At 54.5% G+C, this 25,207-nt stretch overlaps 1 protein-coding gene across 1 annotated transcript; it reads right to left on the bottom strand.

Moving 5' to 3' along the window:
- Positions 1-414: 414 nt before the first annotated feature.
- LOC136000397 (uncharacterized) lies at positions 415-3,312 on the bottom strand. The gene is made up of 3 exons (XM_065654177.1): positions 3,267-3,312; positions 986-1,817; positions 415-604 (listed from the first exon to the last, which is right to left on the bottom strand). The coding sequence occupies exons 1-3, from the start codon at positions 3,310-3,312 to the stop codon at positions 415-417; spliced, it is 1,068 nt and encodes a 355-aa protein (XP_065510249.1).
- Between the last annotated feature and the right edge of the window lie 21,895 nt (positions 3,313-25,207).

Here is a 25,207-nt window from a genome sequence, read left to right as displayed (position 1 = left end):
CTTCCTGCAGATCGCCGTCCTCATTGTGGTCCTGCTGAACATGGATGTCCTTAATAACTTTTTCGTGCCACCCAAGCTGGCAGTCTCAGCCCTTCTTTGATTCAAAGGAAACTCCTCTGCTCTCATGCTGAAGAGATTTATATCCAGGCCCTCACTGCCTTCCCAAAATACTACGCGCAGAGGCATGAGTGAGGTAGCTCTACGTGATGCGAATACCATGGGAAGCGAGCGTGGTTGTTGTGGCTCCCCGTCTTCCCCTGAACCTGTCCTCTCTAAGTACGGGTGCACAGGCAGAGCGTCTTAGAAGGAAAGCAACAGCCACCTCCCTCCAACCGGTCACCTGGCGTTCATTGGTGCCCCTCCAGCTGCTGAAGCTCCTGGCAGTTGTGTTCTAAGCAGCGCACAACAGACGGTTCAGGGAAGAGGAGTCGCACAGAGGCACAGAGGCCCTGACACAGCCCCGGCCACCACAGCCGGGGGAACACGGGAAGAGGAGGGGACACTGACCTCCATGCCGAGCTGCTCCATGCTTTCCTGCAGCTCCTGCTGCTTCTTCCCAGGACACTGCTGTGCCTCCCTCTGCCTTTCCCTCAAAGAGCTCTGCCTGGAAGAGGAGAGGGAACAGGAACGGCTCCAGGAGGGCCAGGGGCTGGAGGAGAACCCCCATGGTGACACCGGCCAGGGCCCAACGTCACAGCGCCCAGTGTTCCCCCCGCAGCCCACGCCTGAGTTCCTGTCCCACACAGTGGCCCCAGCCACACGAGTGACGGTCACTCCTCCCACCCCCTTCCCCAAAGCCATCTTGCTGCGCCTGCACACCCACATCAGGGTTCCCTGTGCAGCGCAGCCAACAGCCCGGGGGATCTCCAGAGGCCCAGTCCCTCCGCCGTGGACACATACTGACGGGGCAAGTTCACCTGCGTGTGTGTTCCCCTCCCTCCCTGCCCCGCACCCCCCATCACACCCCAGCCTCCCCGCTGGTCACCTGCAAGTGCTCCTGTGGGACACGAGGGGACGAGGAGCAGCCAGCAGGCCACCCGCGCACTCCAGCCGCAGCGCTCCGCTCCGCGCCGGCCCCTCCCGGCTGCCCTCGGGCGCTGCCTTTGCTCCGCGGCCTGTATCAACACCGTGTGTCTGAGGGCGCTGCGCAGTCGCTTCTTGAATCCTGCCAGGCCTGGGGCCGTGACACCTCCCTGGGGAGCCTGTTCCAGTGCTGCACCCCCCTCTGCGTGAAGAACCTTTTCCTAATGTCCAAGCTGAACTTCCCCTGGCACATGTTCCTGCATTCTCTCGGGTTCTACCGTTGGTGGCCAGAGAGAAGAGCTCAGCGCCTGCCTCCCCTCCTCCCCTTGTGAGGAAGCTGTAGCCGCCATGAGGCCTCAGTCTCCTCCAAGCTGAACAAACCCACTGATTTAATCGCTCCTCATACGGCTTCCCCTCCAAACCCTTCACCAACTCTGTGGCCTCCTCTGGGCACTCTCCAGTAGCTTTAGATCCTTTTTGTCCTCTGGCACCCAGAACTGCCCCCAGTGCCTCACGTGAGGCCGCACCAGTGCAGAGCAGAGCGGGACAATCCCCTCCCTGCCCGGCTCGCAATGCTGTGCCGGATGCACCCAGGACACGTTGGCCTCTTGCCTGCCAGGGACACTGTTGGCTCGTGTTCAACTTGCCGTGGAACAGAACCTGGAGATCTGTCTCCGCGGAACTGCTCTCAAGGATCTCGTTGCCCAGTCTGTATATACGGCCAGGGTTTCGCTGTCGCGGGCTCAGGATCACCTCAGCACACAATATGGCGGCCCCAGGGGCACCAAGGTCACCTCAGGGCTCAAAATGGCGGCACCAGGACTGGCAGGATGTTGCCAGGGAGTAATTTAGGGTTCTGCTTCTTGCAGAGCAATGTTCAGATTTCTCAAGGAGAAGTGCAACTTAGAACAGTTTGTTGGCCGGATCACTCTATTATTTACTGCATGGGGGAGTGTACCAAGCCGGATGCTGCTGACCTTCTCTCCTGGAGCCTGTACCCGTTCACGAAGCAAACGTTCAGGCATCTTCCTTCCCTGATAAACATTCGCTCCACAGTCTATATTTTAGAGCTCCAGAGACAAACTTTCAGGCTAGGCCTGATAACCATATGCAGAGCAGACTTCGAGGAAATAAAATTTTCAGGAAAAAAATTTTTAAAAAATTTAAAAAAAAAAGATGGAGTAGAATAGCAGGAGGGCTGGCTCAAGATGGGTACCTGTGCCGAGGACCAACCTGAGTATAAAAAACTATCACAGACTTCTATATTTTAGAGACCGTTCATACCATGATTCATTCCAATATCAATATTTCACTCTGGGGTCTTCTTGCTTCTCATTGGATCTTTTTCACTGATCTCAGAGGGGCCTTTGTTTTGTTTAGCTGTAGACATTGTTTATGGTCCGTAGCCTTGCAGGTACTCTTTGGTCTGAATAAATCCTTTCTCCCCAGCGAAGTGCAAAACAGGCCCCGTTTTGCAGATGTCTGTAACGTCTCCGTGTCAGCCTTGGAACCGTTATATTTCCTCAGTCAGTGCTGTTCTTCCCAGCAAAGTGCAAACTAGACCTTATCTTGCAAGTGTTCAGTGTAGTTTGTAGTTGCTTTTGGGAAATATCAGCAGAACTCTACTGCTTAAGATTTTAGCAAATGCAGCTTACTAAGGAACGCGAAGAAAGGAGTATATTAAAAATCCTACAACCTTATACTTCTAAATGATTCATTACATTTATTGTGCGTTTACTTAAGCTAAACGATTAATACGAAACTTAAATTGGGCTCCTCCACTGATCTGTGAGTAATAGAACCATTGCCACCCCGCCCACTTGTTTAGCAGAGAGTGCTCAAAGTAGGCGCACCCAGGCTGTGCTTTTTATAGAATAAAGTGGTTGACTTGTAGTCAAATTGCTTAGAGTAGGAAAAGTACGGACGAGACTCCCTGCACCCACAACTCATCGGTGTTCAGTGCGCCGTTCTGCTTCCTTGTGGGTGTCCGCAAAGGAGTTCTTGGCCCGGCTGCAGCCCAGGCCTTTCCCTCCTCTGGAGCCCGAACCAAACTGCTGCTGGTTTGGCTGCGGGGATCGAGTGCATCTGCCACACAGGATCACCTCAAAACAGAAAATGGTGGCAGCAGGGGCACCAAGATCACCTCAAAACAGAAAATGGTGGCAGCAGGGGCACCAAGATCACCTCAGGGCTCAGAATGGCGGCCAGAGAGGAGGCAGGATCACCTCACGACAAAGACAGACCTTGTCCCCGGTGCAAAATCCGGCACTTGCCCTTGTTAAATTTCATGTCGTTGGTGATTGCCCAATTCTCCGATTTGTCCAGATGCCTCTGCAGGGCCTCTCTGCCCTCCAGAGTGTCAACAGCTCCTCCCAATTTTGTGTCATCGGTGAACTTACTTATTATTCCCCCAAGTCCAGAGTCCAACTCATTAATAAAGACATTAAAGAGTCCTGGCCCTAAGATGGATCCCTGTGGAACCCGCTGGTGACTGGTCGCCAGCCAGACGTGACCCCATTTAACTAGAACCCTTGGAGCACGGCCTGTCGGCCAATTGCTCACCCACTGTATTGTGTGTTTATCCAGCCGTGTGCGGGACATCTTGTCCAGGAGGATACTGTGAGAGATACTATCAAAAGCTTTACTGAAATCCAAAAAGATCACGTCAATGTGCTTCTCTTGATCAGCTAGGTGGGTAACCCTGGGGTAGAAAGAAATTAAGTTGGTCAAGCAGGACTTTCCCCTCATGAACCTGTGCTGGCTGGGACCAATGACTGTGTTGTCGTTCAGATGTTTTTCAATAACTCCCAGAATAATCTTCTCCATGGTTTTGCCAGGCACAGAAGTGAGGCTGACGGGCCTGTAGTTGCCAGGGTCACCCCTCTTGCCTTTCTTGTAGACTGGGACAACGTTTGCAGCTTCCAGCCTTCCGGGACCTCTCCAGATTCCCAGGAGCGATGAAAAATCACAGGCAGAGGTCTCCCTATGACACGAGCCAGCTCTTTAAGCACCCTTGGATGAACCCCATCAGGCCCCATCAGCTTGAAGGGATCTACTGGAGGAGCACATCCCGTACAAGTCCCGGATTGATTGGGAGTTTATTGTTCACGCAGCCATGGTTCTCTAGCCCAGGGCTATGGAAGCCCCCGAGGCCATCTTCGCTGTTGAAGACCGAGGCAAAGCAAGCATTAAAGCTCTCGGCTTTGTCTGTGTCCGTGTTAATAAGGTGACCGTGGTCATGAAGTAATGGGCCAATGTTATTTCTCGTTCGCCTTTTGCCATTAATATATTTAAAAATCCTTTTTTATTGTCCTTCACATTACTGGCCAGCCTCAATTCTAATTGAGCTTTGGCAGCGCTGATTTCCTCCCTACAATGGCGAGCAGCATCTCTGTAGTCCTCCCATGTTGCCTGACCTGCTTCCAGGGACCATGGAATTTTCTTTTTTGCTGTATTTCAAGAAGATCCCTGCTGAACCAAGCTGGCTTTTTGCCTCGCCTGCTAGATTTTCAGCATTTTGGAATTGCTTGGTCCTGTGCTTTTAGTAGGTGGTGTTTAAAAGATGACCAACACTGATGGACGCCAATGCCTTTAAAAGCGTCTTCCCAGGGCATCTTACTAAGTAGTTCACTGAGCCACCTGAAGCCTGTTCTCCTCATATCTAGTGTTAAGGTCTTGCTGGCAGTCTTCCTCCCATGAGCAAAGACTTTACACCTGACTGCTTCATGGTCGCTGTGGCCAAGGGAGCCACCAGTCGCCACTTCTCCCACGAGACCCTCTCTGTTAGTGAGAATCAGGTCTCAGAAGGCACCTTTCCTGGTCATTTCCCTCAGTACCCGCAGCAAGCAGTTATCGTCCAGATGCTTCAGGAATCTTCTGGACCTGTTGGTGCCGGCTGTGTGATATTCCCAGTTGACATCTCACAATTTGAAGTCCCCATAAGGACGAGGGCAGATGATTTGGTGGCTTCACTTAGTTCCTTAAAGAATAATTCATCAGTGTCCTCCTCCTGGCTCGGTGGCCTATAGTGGACACCCACAACAACATCCGCTTTATTTGTCTGACCCTTAATCCTTCCCCAGAGGCTCTCGACAGGGATAAGTGCTGCAGAGGTAGAACGGTACCTTTTCCCTGGGGCCAGCTCTTTCTTTGCTAAACAAAGGCAACATCCTTGAAATAAAGGCATTAACCATGCTTGTGCAAAAGCGGGGTCCTACTGCAGTCCCAATGGGTAGGGGGGCTTACAACCACCTGACTCTGCCTCATTTCTGGAACAAATGCACAAGTATCCCAATTACGGTGAGAAGCGAGCAGAGGGAGGAGACAAGAAGAAAGCCACGACCCTCTCCTGTCTCACATGCCAATGAGCCAAGATGTTAAAGACTTCCCAGTGAAAACACTGGTGCACACCCGCCAGCCCAGCGGAGGACAGCAGAGAGGGGAGGCCTTTTCCCAGTGTGGCTCCCTGCAATGTGTCCCGCTTGCTTTGCAGAGGCGGCAGTGGTCAGAGCGGGCAGAGGCAGCGGGGACTGCGCTGCCGAAGGCGGTGGAAGCAGAGCTGCTGAGGGGGAGAGCCTGTGCCAGCCCCTGCCCCGGCCAGCGAGGGTCCCCCTGGGGAGAGGGCTCCATGGAGTTCACAGCCACGCGTGGCCCATACTCGTGTGCAAGGCAGAGGCCGGGGGCACTGTGCAACTCCAGCTGTCCCGACTGTGTGGCACTGCTTGACAAGTGTCCTTGCTCTGTGTTGACGTGCAGGAGAGGGACATGCTGGTGAGGAGACGCGGCTCCATTTCCTGTCTGCAGTGAGTGTCCCCTCTGGGTCCCCGTGGCCTGGGGGGTGCTCCCGGGGAGCGGTTGGGTGTCACAGTGGGCAGCGGTGTAGGGGGCTGCTGCGGGGAGGGTCGAGGCAGGGAGAGGGGGAAGCTTGCGGGGTGTAAGGAACTTTTAACAAATAAAGGTTGTTTTTACAAAACTGGGGACCTGGCCCCTGGCCCCAGCTGGGGGGAATGACCACGAGACATCAGACTATGAATCCTTACTGTAAATCAAAGTCTCTTCAAAGTAATCCCAGAATGCACAGTGATTTCTGTATTTCAAAAAGTTAATCCAGGGGGAAGATTAGCCAAGGAGCCAAACCCCCATATTTTAAAGAGATCGATAAGCGGATCTTGGTGCAGTGTGGGGGAGGGTGTGGGGACACCTCCATGGGGAGGAGACCCTTGGGGTGATGTGGGCACCACCCTGGCATGATGAGGGGCACCCCCTACCTGGCACTGGTGGAGACACCCCTGTTGGTGATTGGAGTGCACCCCTGAGGGTGATGGGTGATGCCCTTCCTGGGGACCCCCACTTAGTGACAAGGGGGGACACTGCTGGGGTAACAGGAAGCAGTGGGGGACATGCCCCGGGGGGCTGGAACCCCCAGGGACAATGGGGAGCCCTCCCTGGGGTGGTGGGGCAGCACTGTGTACCGCTGGCACCCAATGGGCCCCATCACTCAGTGCCTGCAGCCCCCACTCTCCATGGCTCTCCCAGCCCGTCTGCACCGCCCCCCACTTTAGCCCTTCCCCTTCCTGGGCTGCTGCTGCCACCCCTCACACCCAGACCCACACCCTGGCTCCTTCAACAGGGTGGGTGGGAGTTGGGGTGTGGCTCCCCCACCCCAAAGGGCTTCCCAAGGCTCGCTTCATCTCCCTTGGACTGCCCAAGACTCCCAAAGTATCTCCTTGGCTCCCCAGGACACCCCAGGTTTGCCCAGTCCCCAGGGCTCACCTCGTGCCCTAAAGCCGCCCAGGAAACACCTCAGCTCCCCAGTGCAGCTCAGGCCTCGCTTTACCCCCCATGCCACCCCATTCTTCACCAGGACTCACCTTGGCTCCCCGAGGTTCCCCAGCCTTCCCAAGGAATTTCCCTCTGCTCCCCAGGGTACACCAAGACTTCCACGGTATCCTCAGGGCTCAGCTCAGTTCCCCAAGGCTCCCAGTCCTCATGTTCCTTCCCAGAGCACCCTACTCCTTTGCAAATCTTTGCTCATCTCGCTGAGCTCCCCAGTTCTGCCGAGGCCTCGCCTCAGCTCCCTGGACCTCACCAGTCTTTCCCAGGACTCGCATCAGCTCACCAGGCTGCCGGCTGCCCTGGTCCTGGCTCAGGACCTCCCCAGGGCTCTGCAGTCTCCCTCAGGGTTCACCTCGGCTCCCCAGTCCTCCTCTAGGCTTGTTTCAGCGCCCCAGGGCTCGCTATGGCTGCCCAGTCCTCACCTTGGACCCTCAGGCCTCCCCAGGCTTTGCCTCAGCTCCACAGGGCTCCCCACTCCTCCCCACAGCTCTCCTTGGCACTTCAGAGCTCCTCAGTCCTCCCTCCAGCTCGCTTTGGCTCCCCAGTTCTTCCCATGGTTTCCCTTTTTGCCCCTGGGCCTGTGACACAGGTGCCCTGGGATTATAAAGCAGGCTGCTCCTGGACGTGGTGCTGGGCAGGAGTTTGGGGAGTACTCACCAGAAATCCATGGCTGGTGGCCAGAGCTGTGGAGCAATGGTGCTGGCCCCAGGACACCCGGGTGCCGGCCGCCCTGGCCCTGGCTCACCTCCCAGTGCCCTGGGACTGACTGGCGGGACCTGTTCCCACCATGGCTCCCCGCAATGTGTCCCACTTCATTGCAGAGGAGGCAGTGGTCAGAGCTGAGAGAAGCTGTACAGGAGCAGGTTGAGGTCAAGAAGGTACTGTGGACAGGAAGGACGGGGACCCAACATGTTTGTCGGGACATGGATGATTGACAGGGCCTTTTGCTTCTACAGCTGCTGCTGAGGAAGCTCCAGCACCTCCAGGAGAGATGGGAACGTGTCCAACAGCCAACAGCTCTGTGAGTGGCCATGGAGCCCTGAGTGAATCTGGGGGCAGTGGGGTGGGGTGTGCTGAGCAGCTTGGGGCAAACCTCTGCTGCTTGCAGACAGCTTTCTGGCTGCTGGATGCTCCTCCAGCCTGCCCTGGAGAGCCCTTTTCTTCTCCTAAGTGGCTCAAAACACCTCTCAGCAACTCAGGAGCTGCTCAAGAAGCAGCTCTGCACAACTCTGAGCAGCTCCCAAGCTCTCCTACATGCCCCCCAAGCCAGGGGCAGGACGGGTGGGGTGGGTCTGTGCAGTGCTGGGATGCCGGGGGAGCCTGGTGCCAGCCCCAGCAGAGGCTGGGCAGCACCCTGGCTCCCTGTTGGCCAAGCAGGGGGTTGTCACGCCATCCGATGTGTCTTGTCACAGCCCAGAATCCCTCAGTGTCCGTAGCAGAGGGAAGATGGCGCAGGGAAACGACCCAGACGAGGCGCTGCTACAGGAGATGGTGGCCGTGCGGCTGGTAGGACAGACAGCCCGGCTGCGGGCCTTGGGCAGGGAAGGGTCTCCATGGTGCCCAGGGAACATTGAATGGGGACACGGGTGTCAGCGGGGATGAGGGAGGGGGTCTGAACTCCCAAACCTCGTCCCCCTGGCACAGCCCAACACATGTCCCTGCTGTGCCTTGGCCTGTAGGAGGAGCAGCTGGCATCGAGGTGGCACTGGAGCACTTCTTGGCTGAGGTGGGTTGCTCGAGGGGCTCGGGGTGCCAGAACTCTTCCCTTCACAGTGGGATGCCCGTGCCTGTGGTCCAGGGGCATTAGGCACCTGTGGACTAGTCTGGGGTGAAAGGTTTCAGTGTTTATTTCTCCCTAGCTTGGGGGGCTCCTAGAGGGGATTTTGGGGCCCAGGGGACAGACGTACAGTAGAACTGAGAGAGATCCCCGTGCCCTGAACCTCACTCCTGAGCAGGGAGCGTTGTGCCCAGCACGGTGCAAGGTCCCATGGTGCCATTCAAGGAAGGTGGTTGGAAGAGCTGAGACCAATTTGCCCCTCTGCTCTGCCTGACCTCTCTCTCCTGTCCCTCAGGAGACTTCTTGTGTTCCTCGCCTTCCTGCAGATCGCCGTCCTCATCGTGGTCCTGCTGAACACGAATGTCCTTAATAACTTTGTCCTACGACCCAAGCTGGCGGCTGCCCTTGGGAGCTGCCCAGCGAGGTCCCATTTTTTTGAAATGAAACTAGAAAGAGAATAAAGAAATCGGTGATTGCAGGACACGTGTGTGACCTTGTCAACTCACGTCAGCTGACGGGTCAGAGGGAGGTGGCTGCTGCTTTCCCTGCTGCCTGTGCTCTCCCCTGGACGGCTCTGCCTGTGCACCTCTGTGTGCCCAGTACAGGTTCACGAGAACACGGGGAGTCATAATGACCACCCGCAGACAGGTAGCAAACTGAGAGACAGAGTATGTGTCCTCTGTTTTGCCTCAAATGACTTGCTTTACAACTCTGGCAGGCAGGAAGAGGTAAGTGCTGCAGAGGCAGAAGGGTGCCTTTTCCTTGGGGCCAACTTCTTTGCAAAACAAAGGCAACATCTTGGACATAAAGGCACTAACCATGCTTGTGCAAAAGTGGGGTACTACTGCGGTCACGACGGCTACGGGGAATTGCGACCACCAGAGACTCCCAGAGGACCACGGACTCATTTTGGGAACAAATGCACGAGTACCCTAATTACCATGAGAAGCAAGTGGAGGGAGGAGACAAGAAGAAAACCACCACCCTCCCGTATCTGACATGCAAAGGAACTAAAATATTTCAGACTGTGCACTCGGGCCGCCGGTGCACACCCAGCTCCGGAGGACAGCAGAGACTGTTGCTGGATCTCAGGGTGGGGATACCTTCTCTTCTCTCTTTCTCTTCCTCCCTGTGTTTCTATCTTCATTCTGCCCACGTAAGGGTAATAAGATTATGAGTTTTGTCGCTGAAATTCTGTTAAGTTTGAGGGTATAGTTACAAGTTTTGACCAGCCACTATTGGCTGTAAATTTGTGATTTGCTTGAACCTCTCGAGTAATTGCCGTTACTGCTGGTTACGGCAGACAGCGTGAAAAAGTTAAGCTTGCCCTTATCCACTGAGTGAGACGGGACAGCAAATATCCCCTCTTCATTGACTTGTCAAGAAACAGAAGAAACGCCAGAAAAGCATTACACACAAATTTAGATCTTGGCATAGCCAATCGTCATTGGATCCGTATTTTGGCCAGAATACCTTCTGCCCTACTATGGGCTCCTTTGTCCAGACTAAACCACAACCTGGTCGCCTGTATTGTGCCTACCACTTTTTCCTGTATCCTTACCCCTATGGTTTGCAGGGATCTGCCGCCTTTAATAGGGCCCCGGGGCACACAGAAAGGAGGTGCAGATGTCAGCGGGGATGAGGGAGGGGGTCTGAGCCCCCAAACCTCGCCCACCTGGCACAGCCCAACACATGTCCCTGCTGTGCCTTGGCCTGTAGGAGGAGCAGCTGGCATCGAGGTGGCACCGGAGCACTTCTTGGCTGAGGTGGGTTGCTCGAGGGGCTGGGGATGCCAGGACTCTTCCCTAGGCAGTGGGATGGCCGTACCTGTGGTCCAAGGGCACGACCTCCTGCTTTACCAATTATATGCCCTTTTGCGATTTAAACAAGTTTCCCCACATAAAAAAAACCACCACCAAAACCATTTCCAGCTCCTCTGATTTTCCAAAGTGTATTGAGTTTTCTTCTTTTAGTCATTTCGAATGGTTGCTGCCCTAGGGGTAAATATCCCGGATTTCCACAATAATAGCATTCCATTTTCTCTCATTCTCTCACTTTTATCACTGACTTCGATCTAACTCCTCCGCAGTTTTTTTCCCCTTCCAGTCTTTATCTTTCACTTGCAAATTCCTAGCTAAAGCTGCTGCTAACAAATCAGTCTCCTTCAACTTTTTGCTTCTCTTCCCGACCATCATACGCAAACATGACCACACTCAGAATTTTTGCAAATTCTTCCTGCCAACCTGGCACATGCTCTTTGAAATACTTCCATAGATCCACAAACACACTTGCTACAAAGCCTATCAAAATCTTCCCCAGTGGGTGCTGGCTTCTGTCTACATTCCTGCACTTCAGTTCAGTTTACTCTTATCTCCTCAAAAGCTCAGATTTTTAACCACTGTTTGGCAGTTATCTCCATTTGTTTGATTATTATAACCTCAATTAGAATCACCTTGGGGCCAGGCAGTCCAGTTTCCCCCTGTCTGTAGGGTTAACCCCACATTCTTTTAAATGATCTTTCTGGACAGACCAACTCTCTCAATAACAGCTTAACATCAGCTCAGGATGGATTATATCCCAAGAAAAAAAAAGAGAAAATAATGATGCACATCGATCCCCATCTTCCCTTAACTTTCTTTGGTTTCCTCACATAATCAAATCTCCAGGGTCCCAGGGGTGATAGGTGCATCCATGCACTGGAGGGTATTCACACGCACATTCCCCCCTCCCTCACACTTCTTCCCCTACACACACACACACACACACATCTGCTGCTGGCTGCTCTGCAAAATAACTTTAGCAATCCCAGGGTAAAGCCCAGCAAAAGCAGTAAGGACAACAAAGACAGCTGGGGAGGCAATCAAGAGGTGATACAGAGAGCAGAGCGTAGGGTGTTGCAGAGACCAGTTCTGCAAGCGCCTTAGTTAAATTACTCACAACTGGAGCTAAAATTCTTTCTCTACGTTTTTATACTTGTTTTTGACCATCCTCTTTATGGTGGTCATATGCCAAACCATCCTATACATAACCAGTAATTCGTTTGTCCAGGACATCTGTTTTCTAGGTGATTTTTAGTTACAATTCACCAGTCTTCTCAGTATAAGGTCATTGCGTGCTTTTCTTGACAGACTTACTGTACCATAAATATTTTCCCAATTTTGCAATACCTCAGCCAAGAGCGTCCCCTTTCTATGCCCAGTTTTATTTCCCCATCACTAAAAAAGTCAGGAAGACCCTCCCGTTGAGTCACGAGGTTCAGAAAGGACCCCCTTGCTTTCTAAACTCCTTCAGAGAGGAGTTTAGCTGCGGCTGGGCCCAATCCTAGTCTCAGACTTGGTCAACGGTTTCTGTCTAAAGGATATTTTCCCATTCTCATGAGAGACTTGAAGCTCCTTTTATGTGCACTTTACACTGATCAGGCCACACACTTTGCACTCAAAAACATGCTGCAGCAAGGGAGGGACTTGAACCCACCCTGGTATGGAGGAAGATTTAAACCCCCTACAGTTTTTTTAATTTTACCAATTTAGATCTTGGCATATTCAATCGTCAACCGGATCCGTATTTTGGCCGGAATACCTTCTGCTCTATTAAGGGCTCTTTTGTCCAGACAAGAGCACAATACTTTATCAATTTCTATTTATCCTTCTTAGGCCTAGAATTTTTCCTTTACATTTCCCATTCTGAGTCCCAAGGCTTCTCCTTCCGCCTCATCCCTCCTCTCAGAATGCCCCCGACCACCAAGGTAGTACTTAACAGTCTGTTTGCTTACCTTGGTCCGTGCACAGAGTTGCCTGGTCGCTCGTATTGTGCCTACCGCTTTTTCTTTACCCTTTCCCCTATGGTTTGCAGAGATCTGCCTTTTTCAATACAGCCTCAGGATTTCTGTCGGTCTCTCCTGGAGTCCCTGCCGATGATCCACAGGACCGTTGAAATCAACGGGGCGCGCCTTCCCGTCCTTCGGCGATAGGGACCCCCGAGATGACGACATCGAATCCCGGGCGAGCCCCCAGACCTGTAGGAAACAGTTATTTTGCAGATATAAGAGGCCCAAGCAGGATCTCTCAGCAAAGCGTATTTTAGTAACGATTTTGCAAGACCGGGTGTTCTACCTAAAGGTAGGCACACCTAACAGGGCAAAAAGCCCCTGCTTATATCCCCCCAAACTCCCGGCTGCAATTTCCCTCCCCTGTTCCCCATTGGTTGGGTACTTCAGGGTTTACAGACTACCCCGAAGCATACAATACCCTTCCCCTTATCAATATGGATTCCTGGCACTTTGGCTACCCTTCCCCCTAAATTAACTTGTAAATACAGGTATCAGTATGTATTCTGGGAAGAGACTGTGTTTTACATCCAGAATTCATAGTCCAATGTCTCTTGGTCCTTCCCCCTGTGCCGGGGTCAGGTGCCAGGTCCTCAGTTACGTAAAAACAACAGTTCTTCCTTAAATGTTCCTTACACGGAGGACGCTGCGCTCCTGAACTACAAACCCCAGCATCCTCGCCGTGGGACACCGGAGGACACACATCATCATACACCACGTTGCGGAGTCGTAAGAGTGGCTGGATCCCTCACCCTTTCCTTTCTTCTTTCCTCTCTGCTCTCTCCTTCTCTCCTTTTTTCTATATCCCTATTTCTTTGTCTCTCCTTATACCTTAGCTGTCCTTCCCTCTCTATCACTCTCTTTCTCTCTTTTCCTTTTGAACATATAAGAGTAACATCATCTTAAGCTCTGCTCTTGGATTCTTGTTAAGTTTTGTATTATAGCTACTAATGGTTGCCAATACATTGCTTGTAGAAGGACTTTTGCTGTTAATGTGTTGATAACTTCTGTGATATCATAAAATACTTTTGCCAAGCCACTAGTCACTGTAACCAGTATTCCAACACGTATTTTTAGTAAAATTCATAATTGAATTGGACCCCTGGAGTGATTGTCTGTCATTCACTGTGTTTCACAGCTTGAGGCCTGGGCCTTGGTTCAGCTCTCTTCTGGAATCATTGGGACTCACAGATTGGTGAAAATGGCTTTTAGATATTACTACGATGTTAATTTGTTGTTTCTTGGTTTTGATGCTTGACATTGCTATTGTGGAATGCGTGACTGTGCAGCTCATATCTCCGCTAGACTAGATGAAGACTACATAAACAATGTGTGAAATCCACTACTCTCACTCTTCCCTTCTCCTCTCACCTTTTCTATCCTTCATCTGTCATGCCAGGGTCTCCACCCTGGAGCAATGCACAATGCCTTTGGCCACGGGGTGGCTCCGGCCTTTCCCTCCTCTGGAGCCCGAACCAAACTGCTGCTGGTTTGGCTGCGGGGGTCGAGTGCATCTGCCACACAGGATCACCTCAAAACAGAAAATGGGGGCCCCAGGGGGTGACCTCAGGACTCAGAATGGCGGCCAGAGAGGAGGCAGGATCACCTCACGACAAAGACAGACCTTGTCCCCGGTGCAAAATCCGGCACTTGCCCTTGTTAAATTTCATGTGGTTGGTGATTGCCCAATTCTCCGATTTGTCCAGATGCCTCTGCAGGGCCTCTCTGCCCTCCAGAGTGTCAACAGCTCCTCCCAATTTTGTGTCATCGACGAACTTACTTACTATTTCCTCAAGTCATGAGTTCAACTCATTAATAAAGATATTAAAGAGTCCTGGCCCTAAGATGGATCCCTGTGGAACCCGCTGGTGAGTGGTCGCCAGCCAGACGTGACCCCATTTAACTAGAACCCTTGGAGGTGGCACCGGAGCACTTCTTGGCTGAGGTGGGTTGCTTGAGGGGCTCGGGGTGCCAAGACTCCTCCCTAGGCAGTGGGATGCCCGTGCCTGTGGTCCAATGCATTAGGCCCCATCAACTAGTAGGGATCAACTGGAGGAGCACATCCCGTACAAGTCTCGTGTCCCACCCTGCCCCAGGGAGCAATGACAAAGGGCCGGGGAGGAAGCCTGTGGGGCTCCCAAAACAGCCCCCTCCTTCCCGTATTGCGAGTATGAAAACCACGGACTCCACATGATCCACACGTTTGTGCGGGCACGGACTCTTCACAGGGCATTTTGCTTGTGCAGCTGCTGACAAAGAAGCTCCAGCACCTCCAGGAGAGATGGGAATGTGTCCAACAGCCAACAGATCTGTGAGTGGCCATGGAGCCCTGAGTGAATCTGGGGGCAGTGGGGATGGGTGGGGGCAGTGGGGTGGGGTGTGCTGAGCAGTTTGGGGCAAACCTCTGCTACTTGCAGACAGCTTTCTGGCTGCTGGCCGCTCCTCCAGCCTGCTCTGGAGAGCCTTTGTCTTCTCCTGCGTGGCTCAAAACACCTCTCAGCAACTCAGGAGTTGCTCAAGAAGCAGCTCTGCACAACTCTGAGCAGCTCCCAGTCTCTCCTACATGCCCCCCAAGCCAGGGGCAGGACTGGTGGGGTGGGTATGTGCAGTGCTGGGATGCCGGGGGTGCCTGGTGCCAGCCCCAGCAGAGGCTGGGCAGCACTCTGGCTCCCTGTTGGCCAAGCAGGGGGTCGTCACACCGGCCGAGGTCTCTTCTCACAGCCCAGAACCCCTGGTGTCCGTAGCAGAGGGAAGATGGCGCAGGGAAATGACCCAGACGAAGCGCTGCTAGAGGAGATGGTGGCCGTGCGGCTGGTAGGACAGACAGCCCGGCTGCGGGCCTTGGGCAGGGAAGGGTCTGCATGGTGCCCAGGGAACATTGAATGGGGACACGGGTGTCAGCGGGGATGAGGGAGGGGGTCTGAGCCCCCAAACTTCGTCTACCTGGCACAACCCAACACATGTCCCTGCTCTGCCTTGGCCTGTAGGAGGAGCAGCTGGCATCGAGGTGACACCAGAGCACTTCTTGGCTGGGGTGGGTTGCTTGAGGGGCTCAGGGTGCCAGGACTCCTCCCTAGGCAGTGGGATGCCCATGCCTGTGATCCAATGCATTAGGCCCCATCAACTTGTAGGGATCTACTGGAGGAGCACATCCCGTACAAGTCTCGTGTCCCACCCTGCCCCAGGGAGCAATGACAAAGGGCTGGGGAGGAAGCCTGTGGGGCTCCCAAAACAGCCCCCTCCGTCCCATATTGCGAGTACGAAAACCACGGAATCCACACGATCCAATGTGAGTCCAGCTGAAGCCATTTATTGCTAGTTACAAGGCTCCTTGCAACAAGGACAAATATTGCCCCCCCCATTAATCCCTGAGGCCCCTAGGGTGGCCTCCCGAAGTGGATTCCCCCCTCCTTGCTGAGCCGGGGGGTATCCTGGTGTCCAGGACTTTATTTATTGGAAACTGGGTGGATTTAGGGGGCCCATTCCCCCCCCACCAGACACTGCTGGGGCAAAGGTGCGACCCCCCCTCCATGCCGGGGGGGGAAATTTATTTCCCGGTTAACTTTATAAAGGGGGAAGGAGGTTTGTCGCTGCTTGCAGGTTTTGCTTTCTGATGCCGTTGGTGTGCAGGGACACCCCAAAATCCTCCTCCCCCACTGCTGACTCCCTGCCCCACTGCACAGAACACTATAGAGACAAAAGATGGGGGGACATGAGGCGACACCCTCCTCCCCCCAGCCCCCCTCTCTTGCTGGGAGGGGAGGTTCCAAGCCATAGTCACAGTGATCTCAATGCTGGGGAGGGGGGGCCCTGCCCTGTGCCCCTCCCTGCCCCCAACACCCCCTCCAGCAGCTTTGGGGGGTGTCACACCCCGACTGCCCCTGCGACGTAACTGCCAACCCCAAAATGTCTGTTACAGACAGAGGAGACTCCCTGCCCGCTCCAAATTCTCGCCCCATTTTGGGGGTGCACAGCCCTCTGGGGGAGGGGGCTTGTTACACTACACAGGGCCCCCCCAGTGCAGCACTTTTCACCTGTTATTTTTCCTTTGCGTTTCCACCAGGGTCCAAGCTGTCCCCTCGTCACGTTTACAGGCCACCCACACCCCCCTCACCCCAGGGTCGGGGACACGGGATTTTTCTGTTTTTGCAAAATAAAGTGATGGAAATTTGGTGGGGGGTCTTGGTGCAGTGTGGGGGAGGGTGTGGGGACACCTCCATGGGGAGGAGACCCTTGGGGTGATGTGGGCACCACCCTGGCATGATGAGGGGCACCCCCTACCTGGCACTGGTGGAGACACCCCTGTTGGTGATTGGAGTGCACCCCTGAGGGTGATGGGTGATGCCCTTCCTGGGGACCCCCCCTTAGTGACAAGGGAGGACACTACTGGGGTAACAGGAGGCAGTGGGGGACATGCCCGGGGGGCTGGAACCCCCAGGGACAATGGGGAGCCCTCCCTGGGGTGGTGGGGCAGCACTGTGTACCGCTGGCACCCAATGGGCCCCATCACTCAGTGCCTGCAGCCCCCACTCTCCATGGCTCTCCCAGCCCGTCTGCACCGCCCCCCACTTTAGCCCTTCCCCTTCCTGGGCTGCTGCTGCCACCCCTCACACCCTGACCCACACCCTGGCTCCTTCAACAGAGTGGGCTCCCCCACCCCAAAGGGCTTCCCAGGGCTCGCTTTGTCTCCTTTGGACTGCCCAAGACTCCCAAAGTATCTCCTTGGCTCCCCAGGACACCCCAGGTTTGCCCAGTCCCCAGGGCTCACTCTGTGCCCCAAAGTCGCCCAGGAAACACTTCGGCTCCCCAGTGCAGCTCAGGCCCCGCTTCGTTCCCCCAGGGCTCCCCATTCTTCACCAGGACTCACCTTGGCTCCCCGAGGTTCCCCAGCCTTCCCAAGGATTTTCCCTCTACTCCTCAGGGTACCCCAGGAGTTCCATGGGATCCCCAGGGCTCAGCTCAGTTCCCCAAGGCAATGTGTCCCGCTTGCTATGCAGAGGAGGCAGTGGTCACAGCTGAGAGAAGCTGTTCAGGAGCAGGTTGAGGTCAAGAAGGTACAGGGGTACGTCTCCCCAGGGCTCCTCATTCTTCACCAGGACTCACCTTGGCTCCCCAAGGTTCCCCAGCCCTCCCATGGATTTTCCCTCTGCTCCCCAGGGTACACCAAGACTTCCATGGTAACCCCAGGGCTCAGCTCGGTTCCCCAAGGCTCTCAAGTCCTCTCCAGGGTCTGCCTCTGCTCCTCAGGGCTCCCCACTCCTCCCTAGGGCTCTCCTCCACACCCCAGGGATCCCCCGTACTCCCAAGGCATCGCCTCAGATCCTCAGGGCTCCCCAGTCCTCGCCTTGGTTCCCACTTCTCCCCAATCTACTCTAGGGCTCATCTGGGCTCCCCAGTCATTTGCAGATCTCTTGCATATCTCACTCAGCTCCCCTGTTCTGCCGAGGCCTCACCTCAGCTCTCTGGACCTCACCAGTCTTTTCCAGGACTCGCATCAGCTCCCAAGAATGCCGGCTGCCCTGGCCCTGGCTCACCTCCCAGTGCCCTGGGACTGACTGGAGGGGCCTGTTCCCACCATGGCTCCCCAAAATGTGTCCCGCTTGCTATGCAGAGGAGGCAGTGGTCAGAGCTGAGAGAAGCTGTTCAGGAGCAGGTTGAGGTCAAGAAGGTACAGGAGTATGTCTCCCCAGGGCGCCTCGTTCTTCATCAGGACTCACCTTGGCTCCCCAAGGTTCCCCAGCCCTCCCATGGATTTTGACTGGGCTCCCCAGGGTATCCCAGTCCTCCCCAGGACTTCCCTTGGATCCCCTGGGCTCTCCTCAGTTCCACAAGGCTCCCAGTCCTCACGTTCCTTCCCAGAGCACCCCAGTCGTTTGCAGATCTTTGCTCATCGCGCTGAGCTCCCCAGTTCTGCCGAGGCCTCACCTCAGCTCCCTGGACCTCACCAGTCTTCCCCAGGACTCGCATCAGCTCACCAGGCTGCCGGCTGCCCTGGTCCTGGCTCAGGACCTCCCCAGGGCTCTGCAGTCTCCCTCACGGTTCGCCTCGGCTCCCCAGTCCTCCTCTGGGCTTGTTTCAGGTCCCCAGTGCTCACTATGGCTGCCCAGTCCTCACCTTGGACCCTCAGGCCTCCCCAGGCTTTGCCTCAGCTCCACAGGGCTCCCCACTCATCCCCACAGCTCTCCTTGGCACTTCAGAGCTCCTCAGTCCTCCCTCCAGCTCGCTTTGGCTCCACAGTTCTTCCCAGTGTTCCCCTTTTTTCCCCTGGGCCTGTGACACAGGTGCCCTGATGATTATAAACAAGGCTTCTACTGGACGTGGTGCTGGGCAGGAGTTTGGAGAGTGCTCACCAGAAATCCATGGCTGGTGGCCAGAGCTGTGGAGCAATGGTGCTGGCCCCAGGACACCCGGGTGCCGGCCGCCCTGGCCCTGGCTCACCTGCCAGTGCCCTGGGACTGACTGGCGGGACCTGTTCCCACCATGGCTCCCCGCAATGTGTCCCGCTTCATTGCAGAGGAGGCCTGTGGTCAGAGCTGAGAGAAGCTGTCCAGGAGCAGGTTGAGGTCAAGGAGGTACTGGGGACAGGAGGGACAGGGACCCAACACATTTGTGGGGACATGGATGATTGACAGGGCCTTTTGCTTCTACAGCTGCTGCTGAGGAAGCTCCAGCACCTCCAGGGGAGATCGGAATGTGTCCAACAGCCAACAGCTCTGTGAGTGGCCATGAAGCCCTGAGTCAACCTGGGGGCAGTGGGGTGGGGTGTGCTGAGCAGCTTGGGGCAAACCTCTGCTGCTTGCAGACAGCTTTCTGGCTGCCGGATGCTCCTCCAGCCTGCTCTGGAGAGCCCTTGTCTTCTCCTAAGTGGCTCAAACCACTTCTTAGCAACTCAGGAGTTGCTCAAAAAGCAGCTCTGCACAACTCTGAGTAGCTCCCAAGCTCTCCTACATGACCCCCAAGCGGAGGCTGGGCAGCACCCTGGCTCCCTGTTGGCCGAGCAGGAGGTCGTCACACCGGCCGAGGTCTCTTCTCACAGCCCAGAACCCCGTGGTGTCCGTAGCAGAGGGAAGATGGCGCAGGGAAACGACCCAGACGAGGCGCTGCTACAGGAGATGGTGGCCGTGCGGCTGGTAGGACAGACAGCCCGGCTGCGGGCCATGGGCAGGGAAGGGTCTGCACGGTGTCCGGGGAACATTGAATGGGGGTGCGGGTGTCAGCGGGGATGAGGGAGGGGGTCTGAGCCCCCAAACCTAGCCCACCTGGCACAGCCCAACACATGTCCCTGCTGAGCCTTGGCCTGTAGGAGGAGCAGCTGGCATCGAGGTGGCACCGGAGAACTTCTTGGCTGAGGTGGGTTGCTTGAGGGGCTCGGGGTGCCAGGACTCTTCTCTAGGCAGTGGGATGCCCGTGCCTTGGGTCCAAGGGCATTAGGTATCTCTGGACTAGTCTGGGGTGAAAGGTTTCTGTGTTTTTGTCTCCCTAGCGTGGGGGACACATAGGGGGGATTTTGGGGCCCAGCGGACAGACGTACAGTAGAACCGAGAGAGATGCCCATGCCCCGAACCCCAGTCCTGAGCAGGGAGCGTTGTGCCCAGCACGGTGCAAGGTCCCATGGTGCCGTTCAGAGAGGGTGGTTGGAAGATTTGAGACCAATTTGCCCCTCTGCTCTGCCTGACCTCTCTCTCCTGTCCCCCAGGAGACTTCTTGTGTTCCTCGCCATCCTGCAGATCGCCGTCCTCATCGTGGTCCTGCTGAACATGGATGTCCTTAATAACTTTTTCGTACCACCCAAGATGGCAGTCTCAGCCCTTCTTTGATTCAAAGGAAACTCCTCTTCTCTCATGCTGAAGAGATTTATAACCAGGCCCTCACTGCCTTCCCAAAATACTACGCGCAGAGGCATGAGTGAGGTAGCTCCCCATGATGCGAATACCATGGGAAGCGAGGGTGGTTGTTGTGGCTCCCCGTCTTCCCCTGAACCTGTCCTCTCTAAGTACGGGTGCACAGGCAGAGCGTCTTAGAAGGAAAGCAACAGTCGCCTCCCTCCAACCGGTCACCTGGCGTCCATTGATGCCCCTCCAGCTGCTGAAGCTCCTGGCAGTTGTGTTCTAAGCAGCGCACAACAGCACGGTTCAGGGAAGAGGAGTCGCACAGAGGCACAGAGGCCCTGACACAGCCCCGGCCACCACAGCCGGGGGAACACGGGAAGAGGAGGGGACACTGACCTCCATGCCGAGCTGCTCCATGCTTTCCTGCAGCTCCTGCTGCTTCTTCCCAGGACGCTGCTGTGCCTCCCTCTGCCTTTCCCTCAAAGAGCTCTGCCTGGAAGAGGAGAGGGAACAGGAACGGCTCCAGGAAGGCCAGGGGCTGGAGGAGAACCCCCATGGTGACACCGGCCAGGGCCCAACGTCACAGCGCCCAGTGTTCCCCCCGCAGCCCACGCCTGAGTTCCTGTCCCACACAGTGGCCCCAGCCACACGAGTGACGGTCACTCCTCCCACCCCCTTCCCCAAAGCCATCTTGCTGCGCCTGCACACCCACATCAGGGTTCCCTGTGCAGCGCAGCCAACAGCCCGGGGGATCTCCAGAGGCCCAGTCCCTCCGCCGTGGACACATATTGACGGGGCAAGTTCACCTGCGTGTGTGTTCCCCTCCCTCCCTGCCCCGCACCCCCCATCACACCCCAGCCTCCCCGCTGGTCACCTGCAAGTGCTCCTGTGGGACACGAGGGGACGAGGAGCAGCCAGCAGGCCACCCGCGCACTCCAGCCGCAGCGCTCCGCTCCGCGCCGGCCCCTCCCGGCTGCCCTCGGGCGCTGCCTTTGCTCCGCGGCCTGTATCAACACCGTGTGTCTGAGGGCGCTGCGCAGTCGCTTCTTGAATCCTGCCAGGCCTGGGGCTGTGACACCTCCCTGGGGAGCCTGTTCCAGTGCTGCACCCCCCTCTGCGTGAAGAACCTTTTCCTAATGTCCAAGCTGAACTTCCCCTGGCACATGTTCCTGCATTCTCTCGGGTTCTACCGTTGGTGGCCAGAGAGAAGAGCTCAGCACCTGCCTCCCCTCCTCCCCTTGTGAGGAAGCTGTAGCCGCCATGAGGCCTCAGTCTCCTCCAAGCTGAACAAACCCACTGATTTAATCGCTCCTCATACGGCTTCCCCTCCAAACCCTTCACCAACTTTGTGGCCTCCTCTGGACATTCTCCAGTAGCTTTAGATCCTTTTTGTCCTCTGGCACCCAGAACTGCCCCCAGTGCCTCACGTGAGGCCGCACCAGTGCAGAGCAGAGCGGGACAATCCCCTCCCTGCCCAGCTCGCAATGCTGTGCCGGATGCACCCAGGACACGTTGGCCTCTTGCCTGCCAGGGACACTGTTGGCTCGTGTTCAACTTGCCGTGGAACAGAACCTGGAGATCTGTCTCCGCGGAACTGCTCTCAAGGATCTCATTGCCCAGTCTGTATATACGGCCAGGGTTTCGCTGTCGCGGGCTCAGGATCACCTCAGCACACAATATGGCGGCCCCAGGGGCACCAAGGTCACCTCAGGGCTCAAAATGGCGGCACCAGGACTGGCAGGATGTTGCCAGGGAGTAATTTAGGGTTCTGCTTCTTGCAGAGCAATGTTCAGATTTCTCAAGGAGAAGTGCAACTTAGAACAGTTTGTTGGCCGGATCACTCTATTATTTACTGCATGGGGGAATGTACCAAGCCGGATGCTGCTGACCTTCTCTCCTGGAGCCTGTACCCGTTCACGAAGCAAACGTTCAGGCATCTTCCTTCCCTGATAAACATTCGCTCCACAGTCTATATTTTAGAGCTCCAGAGACAAACTTTCAGGCTAGGCCTGATAACCATATGCAGAGCAGACTTCGAGGAAATAAAATTTTCAGGAAAAAAATTTTTAAAAAATTTAAAAAAAAAAGATGGAGTAGAATAGCAGGAGGGCTGGCTCAAGATGGGTACCTGTGCCGAGGACCAACCTGAATATAAAAAGCTATCACAGACTTCTATATTTTAGAGACCGTTCATACCATCATTCATTCCAATATCGATATTTCACTCTGGGGTCTTCTTGCTTCTCATTGGATCTTTTTCACTGATCTCAGAGGGGCCTTTGTTTTGTTTAGCTGTAGACATTGTTTATGGTCCGTAGCCTTGCAGGTACTCTTTGGTCTGAATAAATCCTTTCTCCCCAGCGAAGTGCAAAACAGGCCCCGTTTTGCAGATGTCTGTAACGTCTCCGTGTCAGCCTTGGAACCGTTATATTTCCTCAGTCAGTGCTGTTCTTCCCAGCAAAGTGCAAACTAGACCTTATCTTGCAAGTGTTCAGTGTAGTTTGTAGTTGCTTTTGGGAAATATCAGCAGAACTCTACTGCTTAAGATTTTAGCAAATGCAGCTTACTAAGGAACGCAAAGAAAGGAGTATATTAAAAATCCTACAACCTTATACTTCTAAATGATTCATTACATTTATTGTGCGTTTACTTAAGCTAAACGATTAATACGAAACTTAAATTGGGCTCCTCCACTGATCTGTGAGTAATAGAACCATTGCCATACAGCCCACTTGTTTAGCAGAGAGTGCTCAAAGTAGGCGCACCCAGGCTGTGCTTTTTATAGAATAAAGTGGTTGACTTGTAGTCAAATTGCTTAGAGTAGGAAAAGTACGGACGAGACTCCCTGCACCCACAACTCATCGGTGTTCAGTGCGCCGTTCTGCTTCCTTGTGGGTGTCCTCAAAGGAGTTCTTGGCCCGGCTGCAGCCCAGGCCTTTCCCTCCTCTGGAGCCCGAACCAAACTGCTGCTGGTTTGGCTGCGGGGGTCGAGTGCATCTGCCACACAGGATCACCTCAAAACAGAAAATGGTGGCAGCAGGGGCACCAAGATCACCTCAAAACAGAAAATGGTGGCAGCAGGGGCACCAAGATCACCTCAGGGCTCAGAATGGCGGCCAGAGAGGAGGCAGGATCACCTCACGACAAAGACAGACCTTGTCCCCGGTGCAAAATCCGGCACTTGCCCTTGTTAAATTTCATGTGGTTGGTGATTGCCCAATTCTCCGATTTGTCCAGATGCCTCTGCAGGGCCTCTCTGCCCTCCAGAGTGTCAACAGCTCCTCCCAATTTTGTGTCATCGGTGAACTTACTTATTATTCCCCCAAGTCCAGAGTCCAACTCATTAATAAAGACATTAAAGAGTCCTGGCCCTAAGATGGATCCCTGTGGAACCCGCTGGTGACTGGTCGCCAGCCAGACGTGACCCCATTTAACTAGAACCCTTGGAGCACGGCCTGTCGGCCAATTGCTCACCCACTGTATTGTGTGTTTATCCAGCCGTGTGCGGGACATCTTGTCCAGGAGGATACTGTGAGAGATACTATCAAAAGCTTTACTGAAATCCAAAAAGCTCACGCCAATGTGCTTCTCTTGATCAGCTAGGTGGGTAACCCTGGGGTAGAAAGAAATTAAGTTGGTCAAGCAGGACTTTCCCCTCATGAACCTGTGCTGGCTGGGACCAATGACTGTGTTGTCGTTCAGATGTTTTTCAATAACTCCCAGAATAATCTTCTCCATGGTTTTGCCAGGCACAGAAGTGAGGCTGACGGGCCTGTAGTTGCCAGGGTCACCCCTCTTGCCTTTCTTGTAGACTGGGACAACGTTTGCAGCTTCCAGCCTTCCGGGACCTCTCCAGATTCCCAGGAGCGATGAAAAATCACAGGCAGAGGTCTCCCTATGACACGAGCCAGCTCTTTAAGCACCCTTGGATGAACCCCATCAGGCCCCATCAACTTGTAGGGATCTACTGGAGGAGCACATCCCATACAAGTCCCGGATTGATTGGGAGTTTATTGTTCACGCAGCCATGGTTCTCTAGCCCAGGGCTATGGAAGCCCCCGAGGCCATCTTTGCTGTTGAAGACCGAGGCAAAGCAAGCATTAAAGCTCTCGGCTTTGTCTGTGTCCGTGTTAATAAGGTGACCATGGTCATGAAGTAATGGGCCAATGTTATTTCTCGTTCGCCTTTTGCCATTAATATATTTAAAAATCCTTTTTTATTGTCCTTCCCATTACTGGCCAGCCTCAATTCTAATTGAGCTTTGGCAGCGCTGATTTCCTCCCTACAATGGCGAGCAGCATCTCTGTAGTCCTCCCATGTTGCCTGACCTGCTTCCAGGGACGATGGAATTTTCTTTTTTGCTGTATTTCAAGAAGATCCCTGCTGAACCAAGCTGGCTTTTTGCCTCGCCTGCTAGATTTTCAGCATTTTGGAATTGCTTGGTCCTGTGCTTTTAGTAGGTGGTGTTTAAAAGATGACCAACACTGATGGACGCCAATGCCTTTAAAAGCGTCTTCCCAGGGCATCTTACTAAGTAGTTCTCTGAGCCACCTGAAGCCTGTTCTCCTCATATCTAGTGTTAAGGTCTTGCTGGCAGTCTTCCTCCCATGAGCAAAGACTTTACACCTGACTGCTTCATGGTCGCTGTGGCCAAGGGAGCCACCAGTCGCCACTTCTCCCACGAGACCCTCTCTGTTAGTGAGAATCAGGTCTCAGAAGGCACCTTTCCTGGTCATTTCCCTCAGTACCCGCAGCAAGCAGTTATCGTCCAGATGCTTCAGGAATCTTCTGGACCTGTTGGTGCCGGCTGTGTGATATTCCCAGTTGACATCTCACAATTTGAAGTCCCCATAAGGACGAGGGCAGATGATTTGGTGGCTTCACTTAGTTCCTTAAAGAATAATTCATCAGTGTCCT

Source organism: Caloenas nicobarica, chromosome 33 (genome assembly GCF_036013445.1).
Source record: "Caloenas nicobarica isolate bCalNic1 chromosome 33, bCalNic1.hap1, whole genome shotgun sequence".
NCBI lineage: Eukaryota > Metazoa > Chordata > Aves > Columbiformes > Columbidae > Caloenas > Caloenas nicobarica.
Note: the sequence above shows the minus strand (reverse complement) of the source record. Positions and strands in the feature narration are given on the sequence as shown.